At 39.9% G+C, this 27,235-nt stretch overlaps 1 protein-coding gene across 1 annotated transcript; it reads right to left on the bottom strand.

Annotated features, from left to right (window-relative positions):
- Positions 1-20,117: 20,117 nt before the first annotated feature.
- LOC120722704 (keratin, type I cytoskeletal 18-like) lies at positions 20,118-25,977 on the bottom strand. The gene is made up of 7 exons (XM_040013794.1): positions 24,655-25,977; positions 22,527-22,609; positions 22,288-22,444; positions 21,949-22,113; positions 21,720-21,845; positions 21,086-21,309; positions 20,118-20,784 (listed from the first exon to the last, which is right to left on the bottom strand). The coding sequence occupies exons 1-7, from the start codon at positions 25,066-25,068 to the stop codon at positions 20,652-20,654; spliced, it is 1,302 nt and encodes a 433-aa protein (XP_039869728.1). The 5' UTR covers positions 25,069-25,977; the 3' UTR covers positions 20,118-20,651.
- Between the last annotated feature and the right edge of the window lie 1,258 nt (positions 25,978-27,235).

Below are 27,235 nucleotides of genomic sequence, written 5' to 3'. Positions count from 1 at the left end.
GGAAAACATAAATCACTGTGCGTCGAATAGTTGAAATGGGTACGTGTGCGTATTTGAGTGTGTATGGAGGCAATGTGTCTGCTTTTCTGTGGAAAATTTCCCAGAGTGGTTTTGACTGTCATTTTTTCCCCAGTGCTCATTTTCCAGAGCTGAACTTCAGCAGAGGCCTGTGTTGGAGCTGTGGACTCAGTTTCAGATGAAGCTCGGGGAGATGACTACACTTTTTTTTTTTTTATTGACGTGTCAGTCGTCACCTCCTAATCAACACTCATAACAAACCTTTGAACTTCATCAACTTGCCTATATTTAGATGCTCACAGATGTTACACAATGAGTTTGAGTGTATTATGCCTGAAGTTGAGACTGTGTTAATAAGAAAATAACGATGTGTTGAAGTGTACTAGATGTTTAGAGGTTATGTCAATAAAAGAGCAGCTGTCCTCCTGCAATAGTAGCTTCACTATTGTGTAAGATGCATACATAGGCCTGTCTAATACTAATATAATTTATTACTATGCAATAATGTCTGACTCTGCAGTTCATGACCTCACTTTTTAGTGTTTTACCACCTTTCAGCTTGTGGTTCTGGTTTTTGCTACGCCATAAACCTCTCTGTGATTCGTTTTGTTGTTTGCACACACGTCAGTATCTTTCTGCAAACTGCAAATGCTGTTTACGCTCTGAGCTGAAACTTGGAGAAATGCAGAAAGTAAAAACTGAGCCTTACCACTGCAACCTGTTGGTCTTTAAAGGGCATGGCTTATGTCAACAATCTCTGTGTGTTGCATTGCACTCTTCACAGTTTTCACTACTGCTTAGTTTCCAGACAAGTTGGCATCTCCTGAGGCGATCTGACCAAAAGGACCAAAGCACGGTTTTCATTGCAGCTTTGTATATCTTATTGTGACTGTGTGCTCGCTGCTAGAAACCTCCAGCAAATGACTCAAGGTAGACAAAGACAGCAACTGACTGTTGAAGATTTTACAGTATTTAAAAAGAAATGGCAAAAGTTAGTGAAAGTGCAAAATGAAAGAAGAGAAAGAGTAATCATTAGACTTTATGCAGAGTTTGTGGATAGCTGGAAAGCAGACAAATATGGTGATATTAATTTCAGATTACAGACAATGTTTGAAAAATTTCTTTAATGAAAAAAACATTCTTGCTTTATTGTCACATGATAGAAAAAAATAGATAATACGGCCAATAACGAGTGTTTTTTCTGGTAGTTTTTCCACTAGTAACTAGTGCGGATGTTTAGCCATTGGAACAACTGGTGTGTGGTGTTCAGTATCATTTTAGGTTATGCACAAGGCTATTAGTGTAAATAGTCTATAATAGTAGTATTATAGTAAAGCTTCAAATAACAATTAAAACTTAGTTACAAAATAAATGATAATCACTCTGGTTATATCGCCACCTGTTGAGTTTAGCATGCACTTAAAGGTACTTTCATTATATTTCATACTTTAAAACAAATCCAAAAAACAAGATCTCACGATGGCGTCCTCGTTTGCACGAGGAAAATGAATGCATGATATAATCTTTCAAGCATCCCACAGTCAGAGATAATCAAACCTAGTTTTGAGCATGCTGCTGAGCTGAAGGTTGGAGGAGGAAGAATAATTAGTTGCAGCTCTCTGACATCACACAACTTTGATCTCCTGCAAAAAAAACCACACTGCTTCCTGTACTGGCCCTGTGCATTTTCCCTCATGATTACTCTCACAAATCTTCACATATTTTTCTGCGTCACGGGCTAAATGAACATGAACACTTAACAGGGCGTCACATCCAGCCTCGGCTGCAGATACCGTGTGATTATTTCTCTGGAGGGAAACCTAGCTCGATCTGAGTAAGATCTCTGTGTGGTTCCTGGCAGAGTGACCTCTCGGATTCCTCAGCATGAAGACGCTGAGCTCCAAAAGACTCCTTACTGAATGTAAACCGAAAGCCTTTCAGAAACTCAGATTCAGCCAACCACATAACCCCCTTAAGGCAAGCCAGGCTGCACTCGGACTGAGCAGAGAAAGAACTATTGTGTACGTCTCTTTTACAGCATATTCGGAACAAAATGAACCAGCTAAATTGTTCTGAAGAATTTATTGAACATTTTGGTATTAAAGTTTGGTTAGAAGGATACAGTACTATCTTTGTTTTGCTTGATTTATGGGAGTCAAACTGAAATTAAAACAATTAAGTCTGACCCTGGAGAGCTTTTATTGCCAGGCCTTAAGTTAGACTGACATAACGTCTTGTGTAATGGTGGAATTTGTGCGTGTGTGTATACACTAAGAGTTTTAAAACTGGTGTCCCAGATTATTATGACAGGTAGCTGCTGAAGCATGAGCGTGTGAAACCCTCACGGAAGTCCCCCTGTCAGTGTTACATAACCCAGGGAGACGCAGAGCCTCACATAGAGAGGATTTATTCTCTTAAGCACAGAATGAGCAAACAAAGCCAACTGATTTATCGCCACATAACAATAACAGAATCAGACCCTCATTAGTTTTACAGCCATAAACTGTAAGGGTGTAAATATAGGAAAATGAGTTCCTGCAAGCTCTGACAGGACCACAAGCAGAATGATGAAGGTAATGACTTGGCACCTGCACAGTGGGCAGAGATGAGCCTGTATTTGACCCTTCTAACACAGAGATGTACTTTAAATCGTGTGTTGACATGTGGGTAAACAAGGCGTCAATATGTGACCGGCTAAAGTCGTACTTTTTTGTTTCCTGAAACTTCAAAACTTGCAAAAAGACAAACAAACAAGCAAAATCTTATTAAGGGTTATTTTACTGTTTGTTTTTTACAACCTTTTAACCTGAAGATGTCACTGTCTATAAATAGTCACTTGTAACACATGGTAAATGATTAAACTCGTAATAAAACTCCGTGCGGTTTACAAGAACTCGGTGATCGATCTCAATCCACACAGCGTCACTGCCACGGTCTAAAGTCGCCAACACCATTAAAGGGGGGTGATTTCCCTGTCTGACTGAGCAGGTCATACCCAGGCTTGTGAAACGGGTGTTTTCCCCCTCGTGACTGAGATATTTACCAGAACATGGTAAACTGTTTGTTTGCAGTTTATGCTTTTGAAAATGTTCAATAAACTAGATTTTTCTGATGCAGTTTCGAGAAGCAGTTAAGAAAACAAACATTGGAAGTCTTGAAAGATATTTCTTTGTGGTTGCATCATTGCTTTGGCTGGCTTTTATGCGTGCTGCATTAAGCATGACTAGCCACTTAAAATATTTGATTATTTGAATATTATACTGTCAAAAACTGGTCTGAGTTTAGCAAAACTGCGTCACACTCTCATGCTTGTTTTGTAGCTCTAGAAGACAACTGGTTTAGCTTAGCATGCAGCCTGCAAGCTAACCTAAATCTAGTATAATAGGTGAGCAGGAAAACACAACATAAATGGGAATTTAATAATAATAAAGGATTGCATTTATATAGCGCTTTTCGGGACCCCTCAAAGGACTTTACAATACCACTATTCATTCACTCTCACATTCATACACTGGTGAAAGCAAGCTACAGTTGTAGCCACAGCTGCCCTGGGGCAGAATGACAGAGGCGAGGCTGCCATATCGCGCCATCGGCCCCTCTGGCCATCACCAGTAGGCAGTAGGTGAAGTGTCTTGCCTAAGGACACAACGACCGAGACTGTCCGAGCCGGGGCTCGAACCGGCAACCTTCCGATTACAAGACAAACACCCAACTCTTTGCAGGTAGTTACGTACTATTGTTATAGTACGTAACTACCTGCAAATCCTCACAGTTGTCATGTGACTGTGTGACTGTTCATTCAATCAGTGTTTGAGATAATGCAAACGAGCAAACATTTCCACATTGATTGACTGTCAGCTGACGTTTTTTTCTCTCGATGTTTAGTTCCAAATTCAAAGTTGTGCTGATCTCAATGTGACCTTGTCTTTAACACTGTCTGAACGTCCTCATTAACCTAACCCCCCCCCCCCCCCCCCCCACACACACACAACCTTAATTATACATAACTTGAGGCCTTGTAGCAGTGATTCCACTACATGAAAGTGCTGCACGTAGTTTGCTAGAAGTCGTGCTAAAAAATATTTTTCAGTATTTCTGAATTTTTGCTTGAAATTGCCACATTATAATCTATATATAACCTGTGAGTGTTTGCCACACTTCATGCTCATACTCGCTTTGCTTAGCATAGCAGTAAATTATTCGTACACAGTGCAGGTATATGAAAGGGCCTGTAAAGAATTTAAGCAGGTGAGTACAGTGCAGTATGTCATGAAGCAATAAATTAATTAGAGACCAAAACTTTTGTTTTTCTTTTGTAAAATTTTTTTAAATTTTAGATCTGGCTTAAAATATTTGCATTTGATTCTTGAAATCAGGCATCTTAACTAAAGACATAGACGATGGGTTCACCTTTCAGTGGCAGAGGTTGCTACCTGTTCAAAACAAGAGCTTCATTGTTTTGGGATTTTGTGAGTTTCTAGTAAATCAGTACAAAGAAATCCGATCAGGAGACGATACCAAAAATGTGGAACTGGGTGTGTGTTGGATGCTTTCCCAGTAACTATTGATGTCAAATCTTTGCATCTAACTCTCTGAAAAAATAGACAGGACACTGTGCTGTATTGTTGGCTGTAGCCTTACAGTGATTCCCTGCAGAGATACAAACTGTTTGCCTTTTCATCGCGTGCCACATAAAGCAGTTCAAGCGAAAGATTTAACGACGGTGCTGAGTCATTTTAATTAGTAGGTACAATAATAATAATCTTCCCTAATCTCAACACTTTCTCGGCCTTCCTCCTGTCCACTCCCCTCCTTTTCCTCTGCTTCTTTTTTTCAGCCCAGTCTTGGCAAGCAAACAGACATCATGAGGTTTCCCAGAGGTCCGGCTCACGGAAATGTCAGTTCGATTCATATTCTGTTCGGAGCGAAGATAAAGATAAAGGTACTTGAGTTTATTTAGCGCACATTTCCATATCTAATACCACCCATTCCTGACCGCCCTAAAAGAAACCCGCAACGCCATTACAGCTAAGAAAAAATAAAAAAAAACTGAAGTTGTTTTAATATTTTTGCAGCTGGTGAGGCCACTGCTATGTTTATAATTACATCACACATACCATTTAAATCCCTCTGGTTAAGAGAATCTTGTTTGATTATGATACGGTGATGTAACTGGGAGGAAGGCGTTGAGTTATACAAGCTGACATCATCTCTGTGTAGAGATTTCACAAACTTTCTTGTTAAGGCTTCAGTCGATGACAAACTGAAACCCTGCCCGAGGCAGGTGCACATCAGTGAAGCCATTTTTATTATCACTGGGTAAAAATAAACTACTCACAATCTGAATCTTTAGCCTGCTGCCATGAGACACAAAAGTGAGACCCTACTTATTTTCTTGGATATATCTTATTTATTGCCACTGTGTTGCTATGTGACATGCCCAGACTTTGCTCAGGGCTCAGATCTCAGCTAAAAGTTTGTTTGGTATTATCTGTCTGTGTGTCTCTGAGATTTGATGGATTGTCTGTTGGAGGGTGGGGGAGGTCCTGTGAGACTGAGCTAAGACAAATGTCTTTTTGTCTTGACAGTTCACAGGATAAGAGAAAGCTATGGGTGCCAATTTTGGGTATTAGGGCTTTATTATAGAAGGAGTGGCTGAATGCAAAGAAATGTTTTCAGGATAATCCTATTCATGGATGAAGAGATTGTAAAAAGGTTGACATGGTAATTACGTCATGATATCAGGTCTAAGTTAAACTCTATAACCCTCACTAAGGTGATGCAAAATTAACGTCTTGGATAACACTCTATATTCTGAATTGTAACCAAGCTATGTTTGATATTTGAAACATGGTGCACAGACAAAAACAAAACTACTTGTTGACTCATTGCTTCTGAGGCTGTTTTGAGCTCACAAGCAATTGAATTAGTTTGTATCTGGTAAAAATTTATGTCATAAGAATTCTGTTAAAAAAAGCATCCTTACTAAATTAGATTAAGCAAGGCACATACACACACATACAAAGAGTCATAGTTAGCATGGTTAAGATGTCAGTGGAGTTTTGCTCACCATGGAAATTATATATAACCTGGCATAAGATGTGTTTTTTTTAGGTTAGTTGACAATATAAGAATTTTTAGATGAAAACTGAGCCTTTTTAAAATTTCAGACTCCAACTTTGCCAGTCTCACTTAAAGCTGGACTCAGTACTTTTGTGATGCACTCATACGCTTTATGAGTGCAGCTTACTAACCAAGCTTGCAAGTCTCAGCTAAAAACTCTACTCTTACGCACAAATACGGTCACTTTTCGCCTCAAACAAACATTTTATAACCAAAATGCCAACATTATGGAGCCCCGCAGGGGACATGGGAGAAAAAAAATTAAGACGGACTTTTGCAGGATCTCGCAAAAGTTTTGCGAGATCCTGCAAAAGTCCGTCTTAATTTTTTTTTCTTCCATGTCCCCTGCGGGGCTCCGTACAACATAGAGGTTTTGAGATGCAGAATTTAATTTAAACTTTAACCTTTGGAGCTATTAGGTGGAAAAGGATCGGAAAAGAAATCAGGATCCTGTCAGGAAAATGTGGATGTGCCAAATTTTTACAAAGAAAGCTAAAGCTAATCATCCCCTTTCTCATGACTGTTCCTTCTTGTAATAGTTTAAAAGAGGTCAGAAAGTTAATGCCAGTGTTCATAAAGCTAGTAAGCAGAAAAGTCATATCTGTTTCACATTTTGCGTCAGACTAAATAGTTATTCCATTGAATCTCTCCCAGTGGGATGCACTGCTCAACTGGACTCCATTTCTGCTCTTATAAGGATGGTTTGTTGTGAACTTAGCCTTTCTAAGCTGAATACAGAGGAGAATGATGAAGTGTTTGTGTGCAGAGATCAGCCAATCTCCAGCAGCATGCCAGATTAGGTGAAGTCAGGAGAAACATTTTAGGGACACATTTATGTGTTAGTTTGACCGAAGGAAAAAATAAAAAGTAAGATGTCTTTAAAATGAGATCACTGCGGGAGTCTCCCTTACATAGCCTCAATCACTTGTGTGTCCAGAAGCACAAAATACTCAGGAAGATCAGAGTGCTCTTTCCCCCCGCTTATGTAAGAGCCCTGCATCTGAGCCAAGACCAGAAGTTTGATGCTCCTTAAGAGGCGGTGATCAAGCTGCCTGCTGTAATTTCAGTTTGTTTCCTTCACTCTCTCACACTCGTTTGAAGTCATTACTGCTCATACTAAGACCTTTGTGAACCGTACAATAACTGTGAGTGTTTACAGAGCACAAGATCAGAGAAAGGACTGAGCTGAGCACAAAGTTTTTATGTGTTACTGATGTCTACTGTAGCTGTCATGTCAAGGCCATCCATGCTGGTGAATGTTTGCCAGGACAGATAAAATGAGTCTTTTCACATCCCCCCCATATACAAGGGCTATATCCATTAGATTAGTTACTAATTACTATCTGTGTTTAAGACATCCGAAAGATCACACCACTTCCTGAACTGCATTTCAAGGTCCATGTACTGGAATTCAAGCAGCCAGTGTTAATGACCTGAGCTGTCCCATTTGTCATACGTTCCAGGAATCCCTTGTTCACCTTTGGCAGCATCTTGCAACCCCATGTGGGTGAGAGATAAAGGCCGGATTCCGAGCAGCAGTGAGCAGTGAAAGCCCTTTTTTGGTCATATCACAGTAATTGGAGGCCAAATAAGCCAGCTGCGATGGAGAACTCTGTAGACTCAGCACTGAGCTGCATTACTGCTGCTTGACCTGCCACTGGCAAAATTCTCTGGCATGCACTGGCTGTCTGAGTGGGGCTGTTTTTGGAGATTTGGATCAAGGAAATAGCTTAGAGCCTAATGATCAAATTAAGATTTAGAAAATAGTAAATCCCTGTACCCCTTGCGGCATGATGTCTTAAGAATTTTATTTGCTTTTTCATGTCTATCTGTAAGGTCTTTGGAAAGCACCTGATTTTCTGGGGTTGTCTTGCACTCCTTTGACGTTGTTACACAAAGAGCAGTGAAGTGCTGATATTTAATAGATGTTTTCGACACCCACTCCTGTAATTCACTAGTGCGCTGTTGATCTGGGAACAGCTTTTTTTGGCTGCTTCGGAGCACTTGTTGAAAACCAGCAAGTCTTGTCTAGCCCATACGGTGCAAAGGAACAGACTGTGGCACTTCCTGTCTTTTAGCCATTACTACAAGTGGCTCCCTTGGGGATAGTACTTCCACCTGAGAGGATGTGCTAAAGAATAGGGAAAAGGGTGGACATTTACCTCGAGATGTTGATAGATTACCTAATACCTGACACAGCTGACTTAGACCCATGCAGGTCACCTAAAGCTGAAGTGTTTGGATGATTCCTCTGTCAGGACTTAAAGCCTCACTGGAGTTAAGAAGCTTTGCTGCATGACTGATGTGCACAACACTGTGATAGTTTTGTCCTGCCTCTGCTCTTTGTGATGTTACGGGAGGTGCTGACGTGATGACAGACAATATTTGGCTTGTTAACACTGTAGATGGGCCATCATGAACAATTCAATACAACGGAGAGGAAAACTTGGGACTTTCAGTTTTTTTATATATATGTCCCATTTCATTCCTCTCACTTAAGGTGGAACTATTATGTTTTAAATAAAGCTTCAGGTCACCGTAAGCCAGAACTTCAGCCTTCAGACTGCTTAGGGTTGAGGTTTTTCTGCTCATAACCTTACTTGATAAAGAGTGGATATCCTTCATACAGTTCAATACAATTCAACTCATTTCATTTTTATTTATATATAGCAAAATCACAGTAAGGTGAAGACCCTGCAATACTAGAGAGAAAACCCCAACAATCAGATGATGCCCTATAGGCAAGCACTTGGTAACAGTGGGAGGGAAAAACTCATGTTTAACAGGAAGAAACCTCCGACAGAACGAAACTCAGGGAGGGGCAGACATCTGCCACGATTAGTTAAGGACAAGAGAGACGGAACAAAAGACACAACCAAGAAGCTGTTCAGGTCCTGTGTTTGCGAGAAACAGCCAGTCAGAAGACATTTGATTTAAAGAAATGGTTGCTTTGAGAGAACATGAGGGCTGGATCAACGCCCAGTTTCAGAAAAATAAGTATTTTTTTTGAGCCATCAACAATACAAAGCTGCTCTAGTAGAGTTCAAAGATAAAAAATATAAAATTACAAATAAATATAACAGATCAGTTTTAAAAATATTGTTTTCTAAATCTCATATTAACCCAATCTTCTATAAAGTTTCCCTCAGAATTGACAGTGGAATGAAAACCGTGAAATAATTATTTGTTGCTGGCTTCACTCATCAGTAAGGACTTCATAACCAGAGAAGAAGGCTTGTTGAGAAATATAAAGAAATATATGATACATAAATCACAAACTCAGCACCCCAGGCCTGCCCAAAGGCAAGCACTAGCTTGTTTGTAGTGTGACCAAATCAGTGACGCTAAGCTCGTCGTGGCAGATTTATAACAAAGATATTTTGGCCTGACCTTCAGATGTTTGGAGTCAATCTGTGGTTTTAGAAGGTTTAATACTCACTGGGAGGTTTTTATTGTACTTACATGCAGAGCTGTCATCAACTTGATCAAATCTATCTTCACATCAGGAAACAGGAGGAGGAGAGAAACCGTGAAAAGCAGCAAAATACATCAGAGACTCTCACGCTAAAGTGAAAAGAATGAAGAGTACACAAATGACGTAAATCATGCCGATAAATGATTGGACTTTTTTCTGTGTCCTTTTTTTCTTTCTTAGAAAACAGAAATGGAATAGAAAGCAATCCTTTATCTATTTTAATGACAAAATTGCTTAACGTGATTTAACAGAATCCAGGAGCTTCAGTGCAAGATTTGGAACAGTTATGGTGCATCTGCTTAACTTTTGGGGCAAGCTGAAGGCCCCGCTCTAGCAGTCACGTCCAACACTGAACTGCTTACACAAAGAGATAACAGACAAAGGCCAACATATCAGTGACGCATGTGAAACAAACAAAAAACTGTTTCATAATTCTGCTGCTGCCAATTTATTAATGTCTCCACACTTCCTCAGTTGTTCAGCTTATAACTATTCTCTCTGCAAAAGATAAACAAACCCTGATGTCAATGTTTTTTTTTACTGTTTATCATTCAGAGTGATAGGTTTCTCTCTGTCTGCGTAACCAAGGCAACCAAATAAACAGTGCAGTGAGATCCATGCGCAAACCTAACCTTTGGCCTGCAACTGTAAATCCATAAGCCACTGTGATGGAGACATCATGGGTAAACAGTGATGGCCTCAGCGGTTTTTTTTTTTCTTATCTGAGATTATACAGACAGGGAGACGGGTCTGGAGAAAACAGCTTTAAGTTAAAGGAATGCACACGGCTTCCTTTAAGACCCAGGACAAAAAAACAACAGACAGCTTGGAGTGTTTTCACTCAGACCCACTCTTCTCTCCATGGACTCGTAATGCTGCTTACTGTGTGGTCTGACGTACTCATATAGGAGCTGGGCTTTCTTTGTTGGGTATCTGTGAGGCAGTAGATAGCTTTATGGTCAATAAAATAGAGAAGATCATCTGCATATGCTTTCCAACTGCCGTTTTACATTTTGATTTCCATATCATGACTCTTCTCTTTATTTAGCTTTGCTGTATTTGTTCAGGGATTTATTTTGTTTGTTTCTTGAACGTCATTCTGTTGGATGGTCGGCTGGTTTAGTTTAGACTGAAACTTAGCAACTATTGGATTGATTACAACAAAACAGATGCATTCAGAGATTTATTAATATTCATAAAGCAGAACTGAAGCTGAAGCAAAACACTTGGCAATGAGCTACAACATAAAGTAGGCTAAAATAGCAACGAAAACCAGAATTGGGCAACAAATTCTCCCTAATGCAGTGGCTATTTCAAAGAAAATGATATCAGTGCTTTTTTTTTTTTAGCAGAAATGCACACGCCTACCTTTCCTCATATATCTTTGCTTCAGAAAATATTTAGACTTTAGTATTTTTGTCACACTTTCTTGAGTTTGTGATGCAGGGTTTCCCCTCGTAGGTGGTGCTACATCCCTCCTAAGGAGAGTTTTCTTATCCTAGCAGTCTGACATCAAGGACCTACAAAGCGCCTCTGTTTAAGCTTAGGAGACATACCTTGCATAGCGAGTATGCTGTCTTACTCTTTTAAGATCTGCCACATCCTTCAATGTCTGGGTTTCAGATAGTGACATATGGAGAGAAATGTGCCACATATGTGATTGGGTTGTTTCTGTTATCAGGACAGCTTCTAGAACAGGAGAGCAGCTTGACATGGGTTCCTGTTTTCTGTTCTCCATGGCCAGGCATCTTTAAATGCTTATGTGATGTGTAGGGACATCTGAGTCTGTAAGTGTGATTTCCTTAACACTCCTTCCTCCTTCCATCAGGTTTGAAGAATCTAGAAAGAAGAATCTATATATCATAACACAAACTATAATGGAATATTATAATGGAGATGTCTGTCTCTCTCATTCTTTACTATAAACTATGGCCATTGGCTTCCCCTTTGCTTTTATTATCCTTCCGATGGGTCCAGTGTCAGAGCCAATTTTCAGTAAGGGGGCTAAATGCGATCATATTTAAGCACCTGAACCACCTGTGAAATAGTAGGAATGCAGGTAGTGGCAGAAAAGATCCATCTGCATCTAAAGGACAAAGGTCGCTCTTTCGAGGATGCCAATGTTCACATTTTGGACAGAGAAGACAGATGGTTTGAAAGAGGAGTGAAAGAAGCCATCTATGTCCACTGTGAACGACCATGTTTGACACCAACTGTCTGCCATCTATAATCCAGTTTTGAGATCCCTTCCCGGACACCTTAACCCCCACTCACATCCTGGGACATTTGACCTCAGGAAATCACATGATAGGGTGGGGATAGATTCACCCAAAACCTTGGCTGATTGTGACCTACACATGTTTCCTTGGCTTGTGTGATTAGGTAGAGCAGGGGTGTCGAACTCCAGGCCGGTGTCCTGCAGGTTTTAGATCTCACCCTATGTCAACACACCTGAATCAAATTACTAGTTCATTAGCAGGCCTCTGGAGAACTTCAAGACATGTTGGGGAGGTAAATTAGCCATTTAAATCAGCTATGTTGGATCAAGGACGCATCTAAAACCTGCAGGACACTGACCCTCGAGGCCTAGAGTTCGACACCTGTGAGGTGGAGGATCAATAGGGGGTCCATGACCCTCTTGGGGACGATCCCATAGGGCTTAAAATCTGGGACTTTCCACCAGTCTGTCTTAGAACCAAAGAAGCTTCTCGGTTGAGAGGTGAAATGTCTTCAAGGACACTCAAAGAAGTCCCGACATTTTTCTTTCCAAGTTCCTTAGACTATGATGACCTGGATGACTGAAAACCTTCACAGACATCAAATAATATTCACAGTATTAAACTTTTTTCCTTCATAGTGCAGTTAAAGCAATAAATACGCTTACACTATACAAATGTAGCACAATTCACAGACAACTGCATTGTCTGTTACTACTGTGCTGAGACTAATTTCCTTCTAGCAAAAAGTTCAAAGAACAGTAAAAGTTAAAAATTCAAAAACTGAAAGTATCAACACCAGAATGTACCTGAAAATAAATGTCAGTATTATTATTATTTTTTGGATGACAGCACTGCTGTGTTTGTTCCATATTATTGTTGTAAATGTTTATATGCCTGATATATTTTGAGGTAAGAACAGCATTAGATCATATTCTATAAGGATTTATGTGTTTGTTTCATCTCTGCCCGATCGTTCCTTTTTGTTGGAGAGGTTGTAGTCTTCGCGGGACTCGATCTACATAGGCTGGGTTCCCAAAGGGACTTCTAGAACAGAAACTGATTTAGGGATCTGAACAGTTTTGTAGTAGCTAAATTTGAGATTTTGATTTTTGATAAAGTTATAAAAAAGTTACTCTTGACCTTTTTTGGATTGAAGCTATCAAACGTTTCTTTACAGCTCATCTCTTTGTTTAGAAATAACAGCATGATGGGTAATTGTTGTGAGAAGTGAACAGCTTCCTCAACCCACGCACGCAGTTTTTAATAAAACTGTCATATCCTCTACTGGGAGATGCACTAAACAAACAAAAAACAAATGTGCTTTAGAGATATCATGTGGGAAACTGTTAGATATTAACCAATGACTCATGTTAGGTCTGAGTCAGTTCTGGTCATCTCTTAAATTCCATTGGTTTTACTACTATCAGAAAAGCCTCAGCAGATTAGTTCCCATCGCTTTTGACTCTCTCTCTCTGCCTCATTTACTTTGGTTTAGATTTCATACAGTGAAAGAAACCAAAGCTGTGTGCGGATTATGTTACTCAGGCCATTTGCACATGAGCAAAGTTCAGGAGAAAGAAGAATGCAGGCGTGCCAGTATTTGTGGCTTTGAACCGTGCGTGTGTTTGCGCGTCACTCTTCCTGGGCATATTGTTATGACAGACGGTCAGCGGACCCTTTTAAATGCAGGCTCTCCCTTCCTGTGATGGAATTCCTGCCATCAAAAAACATTCTCCCAAACAATCGCCATAATTAGAGCCCACGCTCTCTTGAATGGTGTTGGACACTAAGTGAATTATTTGGGGTTAAGTAAAGATCATTAATAAGGAAACAAATAGGTCTCTGTAAAAACAAATCAGCAAAATCTGATGGTAGTTTGAGTTTCCTCTTCATAAAAATGAATAATGATATTACTCTAGTTCTGTAATTATCTCACAGTGGGACTTTTTGTTCTCATTAAAAACAAGATTTGTTTGTTATCCATGTGAGAGATCCATCCTGTGAAGAGTGATTTCTAATCTCTGTAGTTTGTTGTTAGGGATGGATTGCTGACAGAGAACACTTATTAAATGAACAATATAAAAATGCATATTTTATTCCCTGTATTTCATAAATATATAGAGACACTATCATGTTTAATTTACTTTTTATGTCATTTTAAAGTGAAGTCTGTGTATTTGTTTATAATTGTCTAACTCAGAGATTGCATGTGGTCTTGGTAGGTTGTACAATTCATTTATTTGTGCTTTTATTAGATGGATTTATAATTCAGTGATATAAGTGATATATTCACTGATTGATCAGGGAAATGACTCGAGGCTTATATTTCTAAAAACAAAACAAGCAAACAAAGAATCTGAGTAAATGTATTGGCGAAATAATGTAGGGACAACATAAAGCTAAAAAGCTCACTTTAGTATTTACGCTTACATCCCCACAGCTTTTTCTGACAATCCTGGACCAACAAGCACTTTTTGTTTATGACTTTTAGATAACATATACACAGATGTAGCTAAATCATAAATTGGGTCTTTGACCCAGTATTTTGAGTTTTCTCTGGACTTAAGAGATAGTTTCTGTTCATGTTCTTGAGTATGTTGTTTCCTAGTGCTTCTGAGTTTGCTACCTATGGTTCTTAGTGTCTTGTTTGATTGTTCGTCCCTTTAATGTCCAGCATTGTCCTAGGTTCTTCTCTGTGTCCTAATCAGCCTTGTCTGTCTGAGCTCTCCGTGTTCCCCAGGTGTGTCCTCTCAGCCCTCTAGTCTTCCCTGAGTATTTAAACACCCGGCGTGCTTCTGTTACTCATCACGTCCTCCCTCATACCCTCATGTTGTGTGTGCTGCTGGCTATTTGGCCACGTCTAGCTTCTAGCCAATTCACACCTGTTCTGCTCTTTCATTATATTTTGTTAAATCTTTCTGTTTTTTGAGTCCAATCTTGTGAGTCCTGCTCCCAGCTTGCCACACAGCAGTGCCATGACATTTGCTAGCAAAAAGATGGAAAGCTACTAGGAGATAGTGTGCATACATATAAAATAAGTCATGGTTTGGTATCAAATTCAATTCCGTTTTATTTATACAGCGCCAAATCACAACAACAGTGGCCTACTTCCTTTTCCCATGGTGGAAATACAGTTTATTTGCCATTCTGTATAACTAATACTACCAGGTGAAGCCAGTGAGTGACAGCACTTGGAGAAGATATTGATAAGCTTTCAGTCTTTATTTTAGTTTCGTTATAGGTTAAAGTACAAACATTCCCAATAACCTGTTTTACAGCAGATATCCTGATACATCAGCATTAATTAGCGACGACAGAGACGTCGTTTATGACCATTTATTACACCAAAGAAACCCGTCAGGTTTCACTGGGCTCAGACAGTGAAAGAAATAAAGAAATTAAGTAATTTGTCCTTTCACATGACAACAAACAAAGAAACAAAGAAACAGAAAACCCCACAAAGCACTCAGAGATCTCTACTGCTATTTTTATTACCTTTCTGTTAATAAATTGAATACTAACAATAACATTGTAACTAGTGGTTGGTGATTATCAGGAACTTACTGGAACCTTTAGTAGGCCATTTCTGGTCTGTGCAGCAGGGTGAAAGAAAAACTCAAACTCTTAGCTAGTGTGTGTGTTTTGGCAGAACAAAAAGTTACTCATATCAACCACCGCAAGTAGATAAGTCTTATTTCTTGGCCCTGAAATGTCATATTCATGTGTGTCTAACCAGTGAGTGGTTGGAACAGGATACAATAGTTTGTGTAACTTCTCGGTGAGGCGTTTATTCATGTCTCTGGTGAAAATGTAGAATGGTACGTTCTGTCACTCACACTATAAAACTACGGGCCACCATGGAGGTTGCGGCAGGGAGGGTGTGTGAGCGAGGTTGGAGTGAAAAGCTTGGGTGGAGCTGGGTCTGTGGCCACAGTGAGACCCTTTTATAGCTCCCGCTCACCACCGAGGGCTGCTTAAAAATTCACATGGTATATTTACACCTTTAACTTGTGACTTATCACTGATTTTTGTTGAGGGAAAAATGAAAATGTCTGTTTTCACAGAATTCATTCAAAGTTCTTTTGTCTCATTTTCCTCCAGATACACTCTGGCAATACAAGAGCCAAATGTATTTTAGTTTATCCTCTTTGAAACAATACTAACTTTAATCTCAGAACAGCGACGGCCCGCAATCATTTACCCTTTCCTCTGGAATGTGAGTTGGTTACTCATTTAAGGAATGCCGAGGTTAATGGAACCTGAGATAACAAGATCTGAGTGAAAAAAAAACTTGATGAACTCAGCTATATAGCGTTTCTCTGGAGGAGCTGCTTCAGGCTGGATTCATCCCCACCAGAGAGCCTCACCGCTGTATTTTTAGCAGCGGATAGGCGGCAATCATCTTACTCCTTTGGGTGTACAGCTTCCAACTTTCTGGTCACCAAGTTCTTTTGGTTAGTTTCCATGGAAACCAGACAAATGAGTCACTAAACAAGTTCAGCCAATTCTGCTCTCCAGTTTGGGAGGCGAGCCTTGGGTTTCCAGCTCGAGTCCACTCCCCCCACAATAAGGACTGGAAAATGAAAGTGGGGGAGAGTAAATGGAGCTTGGATCTTGGCTTACCTCCCAGTTTTGTTCTTACTTAACCTGCCCTTTGCGCCTCCCCCTTAGCCTCAGCTCTCCCACACTCCTCTTTTCTCACTTTTTACCTATCACTCATTTTAACCTTCACTCCTTATTCCTCATAATCGCTTTTCTTTTCCCACAATCCCACACTCCCCTGGCTAGTCTTTTCTGTCACCTCTCTGTAGAACTTGGCCTCGATCTCGCAAAATACATTTGCACACAGGCAGTTCGCAAGAGTAGAAAGACAGAAATGAAAAGGATCTTAGCTTATTACCTAATCTGCTTACTGACCGTGGTTTGGAGGGTTAGAGGAAGTTTGATTATCCTGTGGCCAATCTGCTCTCTGGATCTTGCATGGACGATCCATTACTGTAGTCCTACCGTTTTCAGGTCTTCCATTTTTCCCCTCTGCACAGGCTCACTCAGACACACCCTTTCCTTTTTTCCACCACGGTCCCTCATTTCTCCCCCATCTTTAGCTCCCAGTGGGAGGAGGCTCAGCAAACTGGGAGCAGTGGATGACTGGCTGACTCACACTCGGCACACCCCACAGATGTGCAGGGTAGAGAGAAACACCAAGAATGTGTGTTTGTGTGTAAAAGCAGGAGCTGATTTATACCCTGTCCATGTTAATCCTGCTAACTGTTGTACTGCGAAAAAAGAGAAGAGGCTGAACTTTTTGCTGACCTGTTGTAAGTGACTCATACAGCCTGGTGTAAGTTCTGAATGAAGTCCTGCGTGCCAGCATAAACTGTTTATCTTAACTCTTAATAGCTGCTGATAACCTTTTCAAGTCCTTTTTTTGTTCATTTGAAAAACTTGAAGGAGAAGCAGGAGTTCATAAATTTCTACACTGTGTATGATGCAATGTGACTGCAACACAGTGTCTGTCTCAAACATGTACAGCTTAATCACATTTTTCTGTGTTTGCAACATCTCAGTGTCACCACCTATATAGACTGGAGTATGTGTCTTCTTTGGTCAGCTACAGTGATGTGTAACATTTTTGTCTGTCTTGTGAAACAAGTTTCATATTGCATTTTATTGCTTTTGGAAGGAAAGTTATAAACTCGAACCTGTCAAAATAGAATACTGACATGCCGTAAATACAATTCTAGTGTTACTGTATTCGGTTTGTTTTATTGGACTGCTACTCTCCCTGTGAAAAAGTGCCTTCTAAAGATCAGCTGAGGGTCATCAGACTTCAGTAGTGTTTTTTAATATTGTGCTTTTACATGCGAACCTATGCTTTAACTTCTTGCACGCCCACCTCCAAATGACACAGCAAGGTTGTAGCCACTGATTATGCCACCTATTTGTGAACTGCACATTCTGATGCTTCTACTTTAATTTGATAAACGATGCTATATTAATCTTTCTAGAACTGGAAGTGACCATATTTAGACCAGAGGGTGGAGTGCTATGTTATGTTGGGCATTCTCCACCACAGGACTTCGATTTCTTCAGAATAATGCTATTAAGAATGTTTCAAAAGTCACCTACTATGGACTGTAAAAAAAGTATGGAATGTAGAAATTCCTTAAACCGGAATTCTTTCTAATGTCCAGCTGGAGACTGGTTTCCATGTTAAACTGAAACATCACTTACTACTCCTTTTGTGCAAGATTGAAAAAAATAAGCCAGGATTGTCTGAATTAAACAAAATGTGAAAGCCAAATAAGTAAATAAAGGGGTTAAAACATGAAACACTACATGATGTTGCATATTTGACACCAGTAGAAATGTTGCATTTTTCTAAATGAGCTATCAGCCATTACCTATCACTCACTAAATGTCCTCACAGACGTTTTGAACACATCGGTGCCCCTTGGGAGGAAGTTTATCACCTAAACTTCTGAGCACCAAGTTGCATCTGCACTATTTTAACCTGCATACACCAAAGTAACGCTTTGGCATATTCTGAGCTGCCACCACATAGTTTAACATTATAATCAAGCAGCAGTTTCACAGCCCTCCCTTTTTTTGGAAAAGGGTACTTTTGGCTTCTGTGCTGAGTAAAATATACATATTAGATAAGATGCAGCAGTCACAATACATAATTAAGTATTTGCACACGGCTGAACAGATCCTGGCTAACTTTGTAGATGAAAGACTTTCCTTACTTTCATATGAATTTGCTCACGTGCTTTGTGCCTGACATGTGCACCCTTTTTGCATCTGTGTTAAAATACTGTGTGTAAGCCGGTGTTGTGCCAAAAAGGGTTGTTTTTCCCCTCCGATGTTTCCTGATATATTTTTCTCTGACCAGTTCAGTTTTGGCTGTTAATTCTGCAGTGGGGTCTGGCAGTTGCAAGACTAACACACTTTGTAGAGTTATGTTAGAATATCACAAGATAACTTGGTGCCGCCTCAGCACCCTGAACTTCAAGGCCTTTCCCACGACTCTCAGTGTCAGTGTGAATGAATGAAATGAATGCTTTTGTGATTTGAATTCTAACGTTTGCGAAGTGAAAATAGTATTTTTCATGTATTCTGTCCAAGGTCTTTCTTTTTTTAGTGAACATGATTCATTAAAGTGAACTGTTGGTGTATTTTTCTGCTGCTATCTTGGGGTCCGACTGAAGGATTGCAGGCTAGAAAACAGGAGGTGCAGGTCTGGTGCATTTCTCCCACTCTTCCCAGCCCCTAATTTTCAATGGGTTTTCTGGAATTCCTTAGCACTCTCTGGTTTGTCTGCTAAACTTCTTTCAGCTAGGCCATGAATTCCCTGGCTGCAGAGGTTAGCAGGCCCTCCAACAAAGGCTCAGACTGTCCGAGAGGACACTTTTACAACAGTTGGTAAGACTGGCACAAGGAGCTTCTCACAGCAGCCATGCTGCCACACACACTTTGCACCACAACAACTTCGGGGGACTGGCAACTAGCACAAATCTGAAGATTCTGCCTTGTTGACAGCTGCAGTTGAGAAAGCAATCTGGATATAAATCTGGCAGGAAGATTAATGGAGCCGTCTGTGGAATGCTGCAGTGCAAAAACGTGACATTGCGATGATGAACGGGGCACTGATTTGTGATTTGTGTGTAATGAACCACAGCAGTTCAAAAACATTCCTAACCAATTATAAAATCTGTTGCAACTCACATTTCTAATCGGCAACGCACCAGAAGTCGTTAACATAAACTGATGCAGTGAATCAGCTGATTCCAGACGAGAACAGTTTGTACCACAGCAGCTTCAGGAATTAGACTGATGCGAATGTAAATAAACCGGGACAGAGGACTTCACTGAGCTGCTTGGACATGGCATGGGAATGGCTGCCTTCTGCCTATAACTGGACAAGGTTAAAGAACTGCAGGTCACAAAGTGAATTTCTCAGAAGCTGAAAGAATTTCCTGCAGACTCTGATGTGTGGGAAGTTGATGGCTGGATGCCAGACAGCCATTGGTGTATGTGAATGGCAGTGAACCTTTTTTCCCCCCAAATGTATGTTGAACATATATTTTGAAATTTCACAATTGTAAATATTGCTTGTCAGTATATTTTAAAACCAATATTTTACTATAAAGCTACATTAGCACAGGCCCATAGAGATTTAAAGAGGTAACTCCTCCCAGGAAAAAAGTAGTCCAGCACATGACCTCCTGTTAATCTGAAATTTGAGTCGAAAGTTTTGGTTTAATGTATGTATAAATGATTTAACATGTCAACCTAGTGAAATATGGAGGTGCTGGTGCTTGGCCAGGCTGTTTTTTTTTATGCTAACCTAAGCTGAAAGTTTGTTATAGCTTCCTTTAACACATGGATAAAGGCATTATATCTCTTGACAAAGAAGCAGTAGACATATTCTCTAAACTGTTGAACTATTAATTTGTTTTTTAAAGATTATTTTGGGGCATTTTTGCCTTTATTTGACAATGGATCAGTAAAGACAAGCAAGCAGAAAACACGCAACAAAAAGCTAGGCTGCTGTACTCCAGCCATGTGGCATACTGTCATCTGCTCACCTGCTGAGCTACACTGGCTCCTCTGAACTAATAATTTAACAGAATAATGAAATAATACACAAGTCTTATCAGTTTAATCAATGGGTTTCTATGAATATCAGTCAAAGCAATGGTTGATATGCTTATTTTGCCCTTAAAAGAAAAGCTGAAGACATTGACAGAAAGCAATCAAAATAAAATGTTGCCATTTAATTTTTTTCATAGTTGTTTTTCTTTCAGTTGTTTTTAACTAAATGTCAGATTTTCAGTGGATCCGATCTCCTTGCTCTCCTTGCTCTCTGACACCACTTTGCCGTCCACCACAGTCTGAGTGACCGTCACCACTTGGATTTTCTTTAGGTCAACTGCATCTTCAAGGCTGGTAAAATGAAGAAATATAAAAAGGTTAGTCATACGGAGACAGAACAGAAATATATTTTCAACCTTTGAGTGATCTTTTCTTTGACATGATGAAATTGAGCAGTTGGAATTTAAATGATGGTAATAGGATTACATAGACACAGGTCAGTGACATCTGCTTTCCATATCATTGCTGCTCCATGTTTGCATGAGGCTGCTTTAAATCAAATTTGCAAATGCTCCCCCGAGATGAAAAAGGCTTCTGTCTCATTGAGCGTATGTTGCATCCATACTTTCTGCTGCTTCACCTTAATACTCACTTTAAGTCTCCTTCACCATCCAGCAGCCTTCTGTACTCTGCAATCTCAGCCTCCAGCTTCACCTTGATGTTGAGGAGGGCCTCGTACTCATTCGTGTTTTGCTGGATGCTGCTGCGGATCTGTGCCAGTTCCTCCTGCAGACTCAGGATTATCTCATTGTATTTTTCCAGCTCTAAATTGTAACGCCTCTCAATGTCATGAAGGGCAGCCTCCAGGGACGCTTTCTGTGAAGAGATTAAGGAAAAGCACCATTGTAAAAATTTTGTGGCTATCTTGCATTAGGTTAGTCTGGGCAATTGATATGTGTTAAACAGGAACACAAAGCTAGAGTTAGCTTCATGGTTTAGCCTAGAAATAAAAACTTGCATATAAAATTATGTACCAGCACTTCTGACAACCTGTGAAAAAATGCAATTAGTGAATTTTCGATGTGCTGATTGGTGAAATTTATTGTTTTTGAACAGAGCTAGGATCAACTTAATTTTTTTCTTGGCTGTAATGCCTGTCATGCTCTGGAATTGCCAGGTGTGAACCAGGCTCAATCTATGAGAAGACCTAATGATGAGTATTTATACTAAGGGAAGGGTCAAATCTCAACCCAGAACTGGAAACTAATGACGTAACCAAGACTTACCAGACTATGTGCAGACTGGAGCTCAATTTCCAGTGCCTGATGCCGCCTCCTAGTTTCAGTCATTACACCTGCGGCCTCCTTCAGGGCTGTTGAGCTCTCTGTGACTTTGACCTGCACCTCTGTGATCTTAATAGAAGATTATATACATAAAGAATTTACAAATACTGTTCAACTCACAGTCAAGTAAAAAATAAAAAAGATGTTTTTCACCAGCCTAGTTTAGCTGTACCTGGGAGTTATGCCACGCTTCAAGCTCCTGTTGGTTCTGTAGCGCTATCTTCTCATACTTTGCTCTTATTTCCTCCATGATTCTGGCCAGGTCCTGTCCTTTTGGTGCATCAACATCCACATGGACCCCAGCCTGTGCGATTTGAACTCGCAATTCATCAACTTCCTGTTCGGGAGGAAATAGTCAGGGAGTGATTTCCTGAACATTTGGTTAATAGGATTTTCCTGTGCTAAATGGTTAAGGAAAAATTTGTTTTAAAGGTGCACTGTACTGTATTGGGGTTATCAGATAGGTCTTTCTCTTTGAACTGCTCTGCTGAACTTTACAATGATTGCATACTCTCTCGTGGTTCTTCTTCAGGCTGATCAACTCCTCCTTGAGGGACTCGATTTCACTCTCCAGGTGCAAGCGAGTAACATTGGTGTCATCCAGGATCTTCCTCAGTCTTGAAACATCAGCCTCCACTGTCTGCCTCATGGACAACTCATACTCATACCTATGGAGACGGAGTGAATGCTAGATCTGCTCATGCTGGTGAAGAGATTACCTTCATTTTGCACAAAAATCTCGACACTCACTTGGTTCGGAAGTCATCTGAAGCCAGACTTGCGTTGTCAAGACTGATAGCATACTGGGCATTTGCCCTGGTCATGTCAAGAATCTAAAAAACAGTAATGGTATTTTTGGTGACATAACTGTATGAAGAGATCGTTTTGGTGGAAAGCAAACTGTGACTTTCAATTTGATGAGTTGCAAATGGTTGATACTGCTTAGCGATAGGAGCCCACAGGTAATAAATGTTGTGAAATCAGGTATTCAAGCGATATCTAGGACACTATAATAATAAAGTTTATGTGTTAACAGTGACTCGATTGAACAATAATATGTGGCATTTACAAGAAAAGAGTTGTAGTTGTTGTAGTTCTGGGTTTGTTTAACATTCTGAAAAAACTGAAATGCAAGAAAACTACAACTTAAGAATCATTTGTGAGAACTAGTATACCATAGCTACCTAAACCAATCCGGTCTTTAAGTGATGACCTGATGAAACCTGATTCCAGGCCCAAAGTACTCTGCGTTTAATAAGGCTGTTGTGTTTTAACATGTTTTAATGCTTTGTTTCTTGTTATATTTCATCTCAACAAGCCCCTAAAAACAGTCGGTAATCACTGTCGGCCTCTCTCGGTTTTTATTACCGCTATTCATTTTAAAGCTCAGATTTTAAAACCTTACGATCTAACTACAGCCCAGCCCATGCAGTAGTATATTAATAACTAACCTCGTGTTGAGGATGAATTGTCTCAGTTGTTCTCCTGAATGAAGTTTGGTCCATGCCATGCGATTGCATTTGTCCCTAACCACCGGGAACCCTCACGTTAACTTTTATCGAGTGGAAAAAAGTTAGCGTTCATCCTCCAGCTTCACTGTTTATAATATGCTAACATAGCTGTGTCGCTAGCAATCACGTAGCACATCATTATATACCAGCTAGTGCAGGGGTGTCAAATTCAAATACACGGTGGGCCAAAATTCAAAACTGGAACAAACTAACATTAATATTTATTGAAAAAAAAATCTTCCTCCAGATATAAGAATGAATCTTATTTTTACTCTTCTTATGGACTCAAACAAGTTTTGCTAAAAAACTGAATATGGAACAAGCAAAGCTTAATACTAAACAATATATATATTAGCTGTATAATACCAGTAGGCCAGCTCTAATAGTAATTTGGTATGTCTTCGCGGGCCAAATGTAATTAGGCGGGCCAGAGTTTGACACCTATGAGCTAGTCCAACTTCATTAACCTTACAAACATCATTGCTGTTTACTTTTCTGTCTTCATTTATGTTGGAAGTTACGGAGCCCCGCAGGGGACATGGGAGAAAAAAAATTAAGACGGACTTTTGCAAGATCTCGCAAAACAAACTCGGGATCTCGCAAAAGTTTCATACATCTCCGAAAACGTCGGAGCTCTTTTGCAAATATGTGATGTCTTGTAAACCGAGCAGATATCTGACGTTTACACAACTACATTCACGCCTCAAAATATCTTAAAAGTGTAATTTGTGACCCAGAAAGAGTAATATTATAACTAAGTAGCTGCCGCCATTGTTGGAATTCAACTTTTGCGAGATCTCGCAAAACTTTTGCGAGATCCCGAGTTAGTTTTGCGTGATCTCGCAAAACTTTTGCGAGATCTTGCAAAAGTCTGTCTTCATATTTTTTTCTCCCATGTGCCCTGCGGGGCTCCGTAGGAAGTGATAGCAAAACTGTACATTTTAATTTGTTTTGGAAATCTCTCAGTCAGGACGTGGTATATTATATTTAGATGGAAACTAGCGAGCTAACTTCCTGCTAACTTCTAACTCTGTTAAATGTCATAAATTTGGTTTTCATGGATACCTGGATGTTAAACTTAATTGTTACACCTGGTAGAGCAGAACGCTGATCATTTTATTACAGATGAAAGAATTTAGACAGTTTTTAACTCTCAGTGATGCTGCAGTGATTGTGTGAATTATGTACCTGCAGCAGAGTTTGGGCCCAGGCACAGCTAATGACGGCAGACTTAAAGACCGGATACTTAATCAACTAATTTCAGACCATTTATTTTGAGGACATTTCAGATTCTGTGAAAATTTTTATTACTCTAGAGCCCTTAGATGCCTAGACTATCATCTAGATTAAATGTTTCGTTGGCTCACCTGGGCCCTGAGGCCTTCGATGAGAGCGTAGTACTTGCTGTAGTCCCTCCCTTCCAAGGGGCCTCTATTCTCGGTGGCCTCTCTGATCTTGACCTCCAGCACTGCATTGGCCTTCTCCAGATTCCTCACCGTCTCCAGATAGTTCGCCAGGCGGTCATTCAGGCGCTGCATGGCATGCTTCTCGTTTCCAATGCCCATGGCGCCAGAAGTGGATCCAGAGGACAAGGACTGGTAGTCGTATCCTCCGCCAAAACCGCTGCCAACACGCGAACCATAGCTGGCACTGGAAATCTTGGTTCCACGGCCGCCTGCCCCTCCAGTCACACTGTGGGCGTAGGTTTCCATCCGTAGGGATCTGGGACCTCCAAGTGAACTTAAACCATAATTTTGAGAAGACTGGCGTCTAAGCTCCATTGGTAAAGGAAGTGTGCTGATCAATCAGAGTGAGAAATGGCACTGAGGAGAGTGGCAGCAGGGTGGAGTATGAAGGTGGAGTCTGAGGCCTTATATACAACTCTGAAAAGCAATATTTCTTCCTGAAACTCCTCTCCTATCTATATTAAATTGTTACCTTTGACCATCTTGCTTAGACTTTGTCCTCCACCCACTCACTTCACAGGTAAAAAGTGTACTGACATTTTCATTTTGATAGTGTGGAAATAAACTGATAACCTGATATGACTCTCAGTGGACACAGTGAGGCTGGACATGTTCTATTTTATTTTATTTTTTTTTGAGAGGGGGCAACAAATCTGTTTAAAAATGTTCTCTTTACTATAGATGCCCCCTGCAGTACTATAAATAAATAGAAATATATATTTGTTACACACCATTGGATTGCACCTAACACCCACCCCCCAAAAGATACATGTATTACAAACAAGTATAGTGTAGTTACAAATTGAGCATGAAAAACACTGTGGGAGAGGGGAGTATACTGGTAAAGGAACATGAGCCCTTCTGGATGGGTCAGATCACACCTAATCTGAAACTTGAAAGCTTAATTTTTTTTTCTTGAATGGCTGTGACGCTGTTTTACTAACACTATCTTATTTTATTGGCAGAAAAAACACCTGGCCCAAGCACTTGAAACCATGTGGTAGATCTCACTACAGCAGGTGTCACCATGACTACAAAACAAACGCACACGCACAACCTCGCAAGTTGAGGATATCAGTTTCACAAACATGACTGGTACGAATGAATTAGCTTGTGTTGGCTGTGGCATGCTTCATTATGCGCCAAAGAAAAATAATCCAGGAAATGTAGGAAGAACAGGCGGATTTGATAAGGCACAAGCTAAAACACTGCACAGAATTTAAAATACTACCAGTAAGACTATTAATAATAATGTAAGCCTTCCAAATTTGCAAGGCAGACAATATGTTTACTGTGTCAAGAATAAATAATCAATCAAAACTGGTTGGTTTTACTATGCAGGGTTATTTGGTCATAGCGTTGGCTATTAATAGGCTATTAGAGTTTTTAACCCTGCAAAGTGATTGCCATGCCAATATCCATAAGCCTTAATGCTAATTGCTAACTATGCAGTTTAATCTAACAGAGCTGTATATGAGCACATAGGAAGAGATAGAAATAAACTGAGAAGTGAGTTTCCATTTTCACACATGCATGAAAAATGATTTTAAAGGCTTGGTTAAGTTAGCAACTTATTTCACATTTACAGTTAGGTCGTTTAGTGTTTCGGTGACCCGACAATGTTTTTTAAACCTCCACAGTGGATTTTAAATCAAACAACCAAGATAAGATTGAGGGGCAGACTTTCAACTTTAATTCAAAGGATTTAAATATTTCATTAATTGTTTAGGAATTACAGAAATTACTTTTTAAACATAGGATTTCATATGACTTGCTGTGTGTTGGATCGTGAGCGGTTCATTTCTTCTCTGTACTTTTCTCATCCCATCATTGTAGTGCATTTTAATCTTGGTCCATCCTCTTCTTGAGAATCGCAGCATCTCTAACCCTTACTCTCCCCCTAGCACAATTTTTCACAACTTTATGTTGCACATTTTTCTGAAAGTGTTTTTATAATAATCAGAAAATAGAATAGCCTTTTATTGTCATTGTACATGTACAACAAAATTGTGGGTGCGCTACACCAACCGTTCATGGAAAAATCAAAAATCAAAATAAAAAATTAAATTAAATTAAAAATAAAAACAGCAAGACAGTAAGACTGAATAACAGACAAGAGGAAGACAGTTACCCTAATTAGACGTTCTTCCAGCTTTTCCTTTTTACTTCCACTTACTCTTCTGGTCTTGTGTTATCCCTGTCCCAACTTCTTTTGAGACAATTTTTCTGCTGGCGTCAAAATCAAAATAAGTGACCATTTTCCTTAAAATGCCATAGTTTCTTTCTTTCTCTCCTTTTGTTGGGATTTGGTTTGTACTGTCTGAGATGCAGTGGGTCTATAGGCTGCAGTGTGCATTAAAACCTAGCTTAGTTGATGTGGTACTCATAAACAGCATCAATTAAAAGCTGGAAAGTCAAAGAATGGTAAGTGAACTAAATAGTCGTTTCTGGGAGAGACTTGGTGCTTGAATGTTTCCAGAGA

This window comes from Simochromis diagramma, unplaced genomic scaffold (assembly GCF_900408965.1).
Source record: "Simochromis diagramma unplaced genomic scaffold, fSimDia1.1 OVJJ01000705.1, whole genome shotgun sequence".
NCBI lineage: Eukaryota > Metazoa > Chordata > Actinopteri > Cichliformes > Cichlidae > Simochromis > Simochromis diagramma.
Note: the sequence above shows the minus strand (reverse complement) of the source record. Positions and strands in the feature narration are given on the sequence as shown.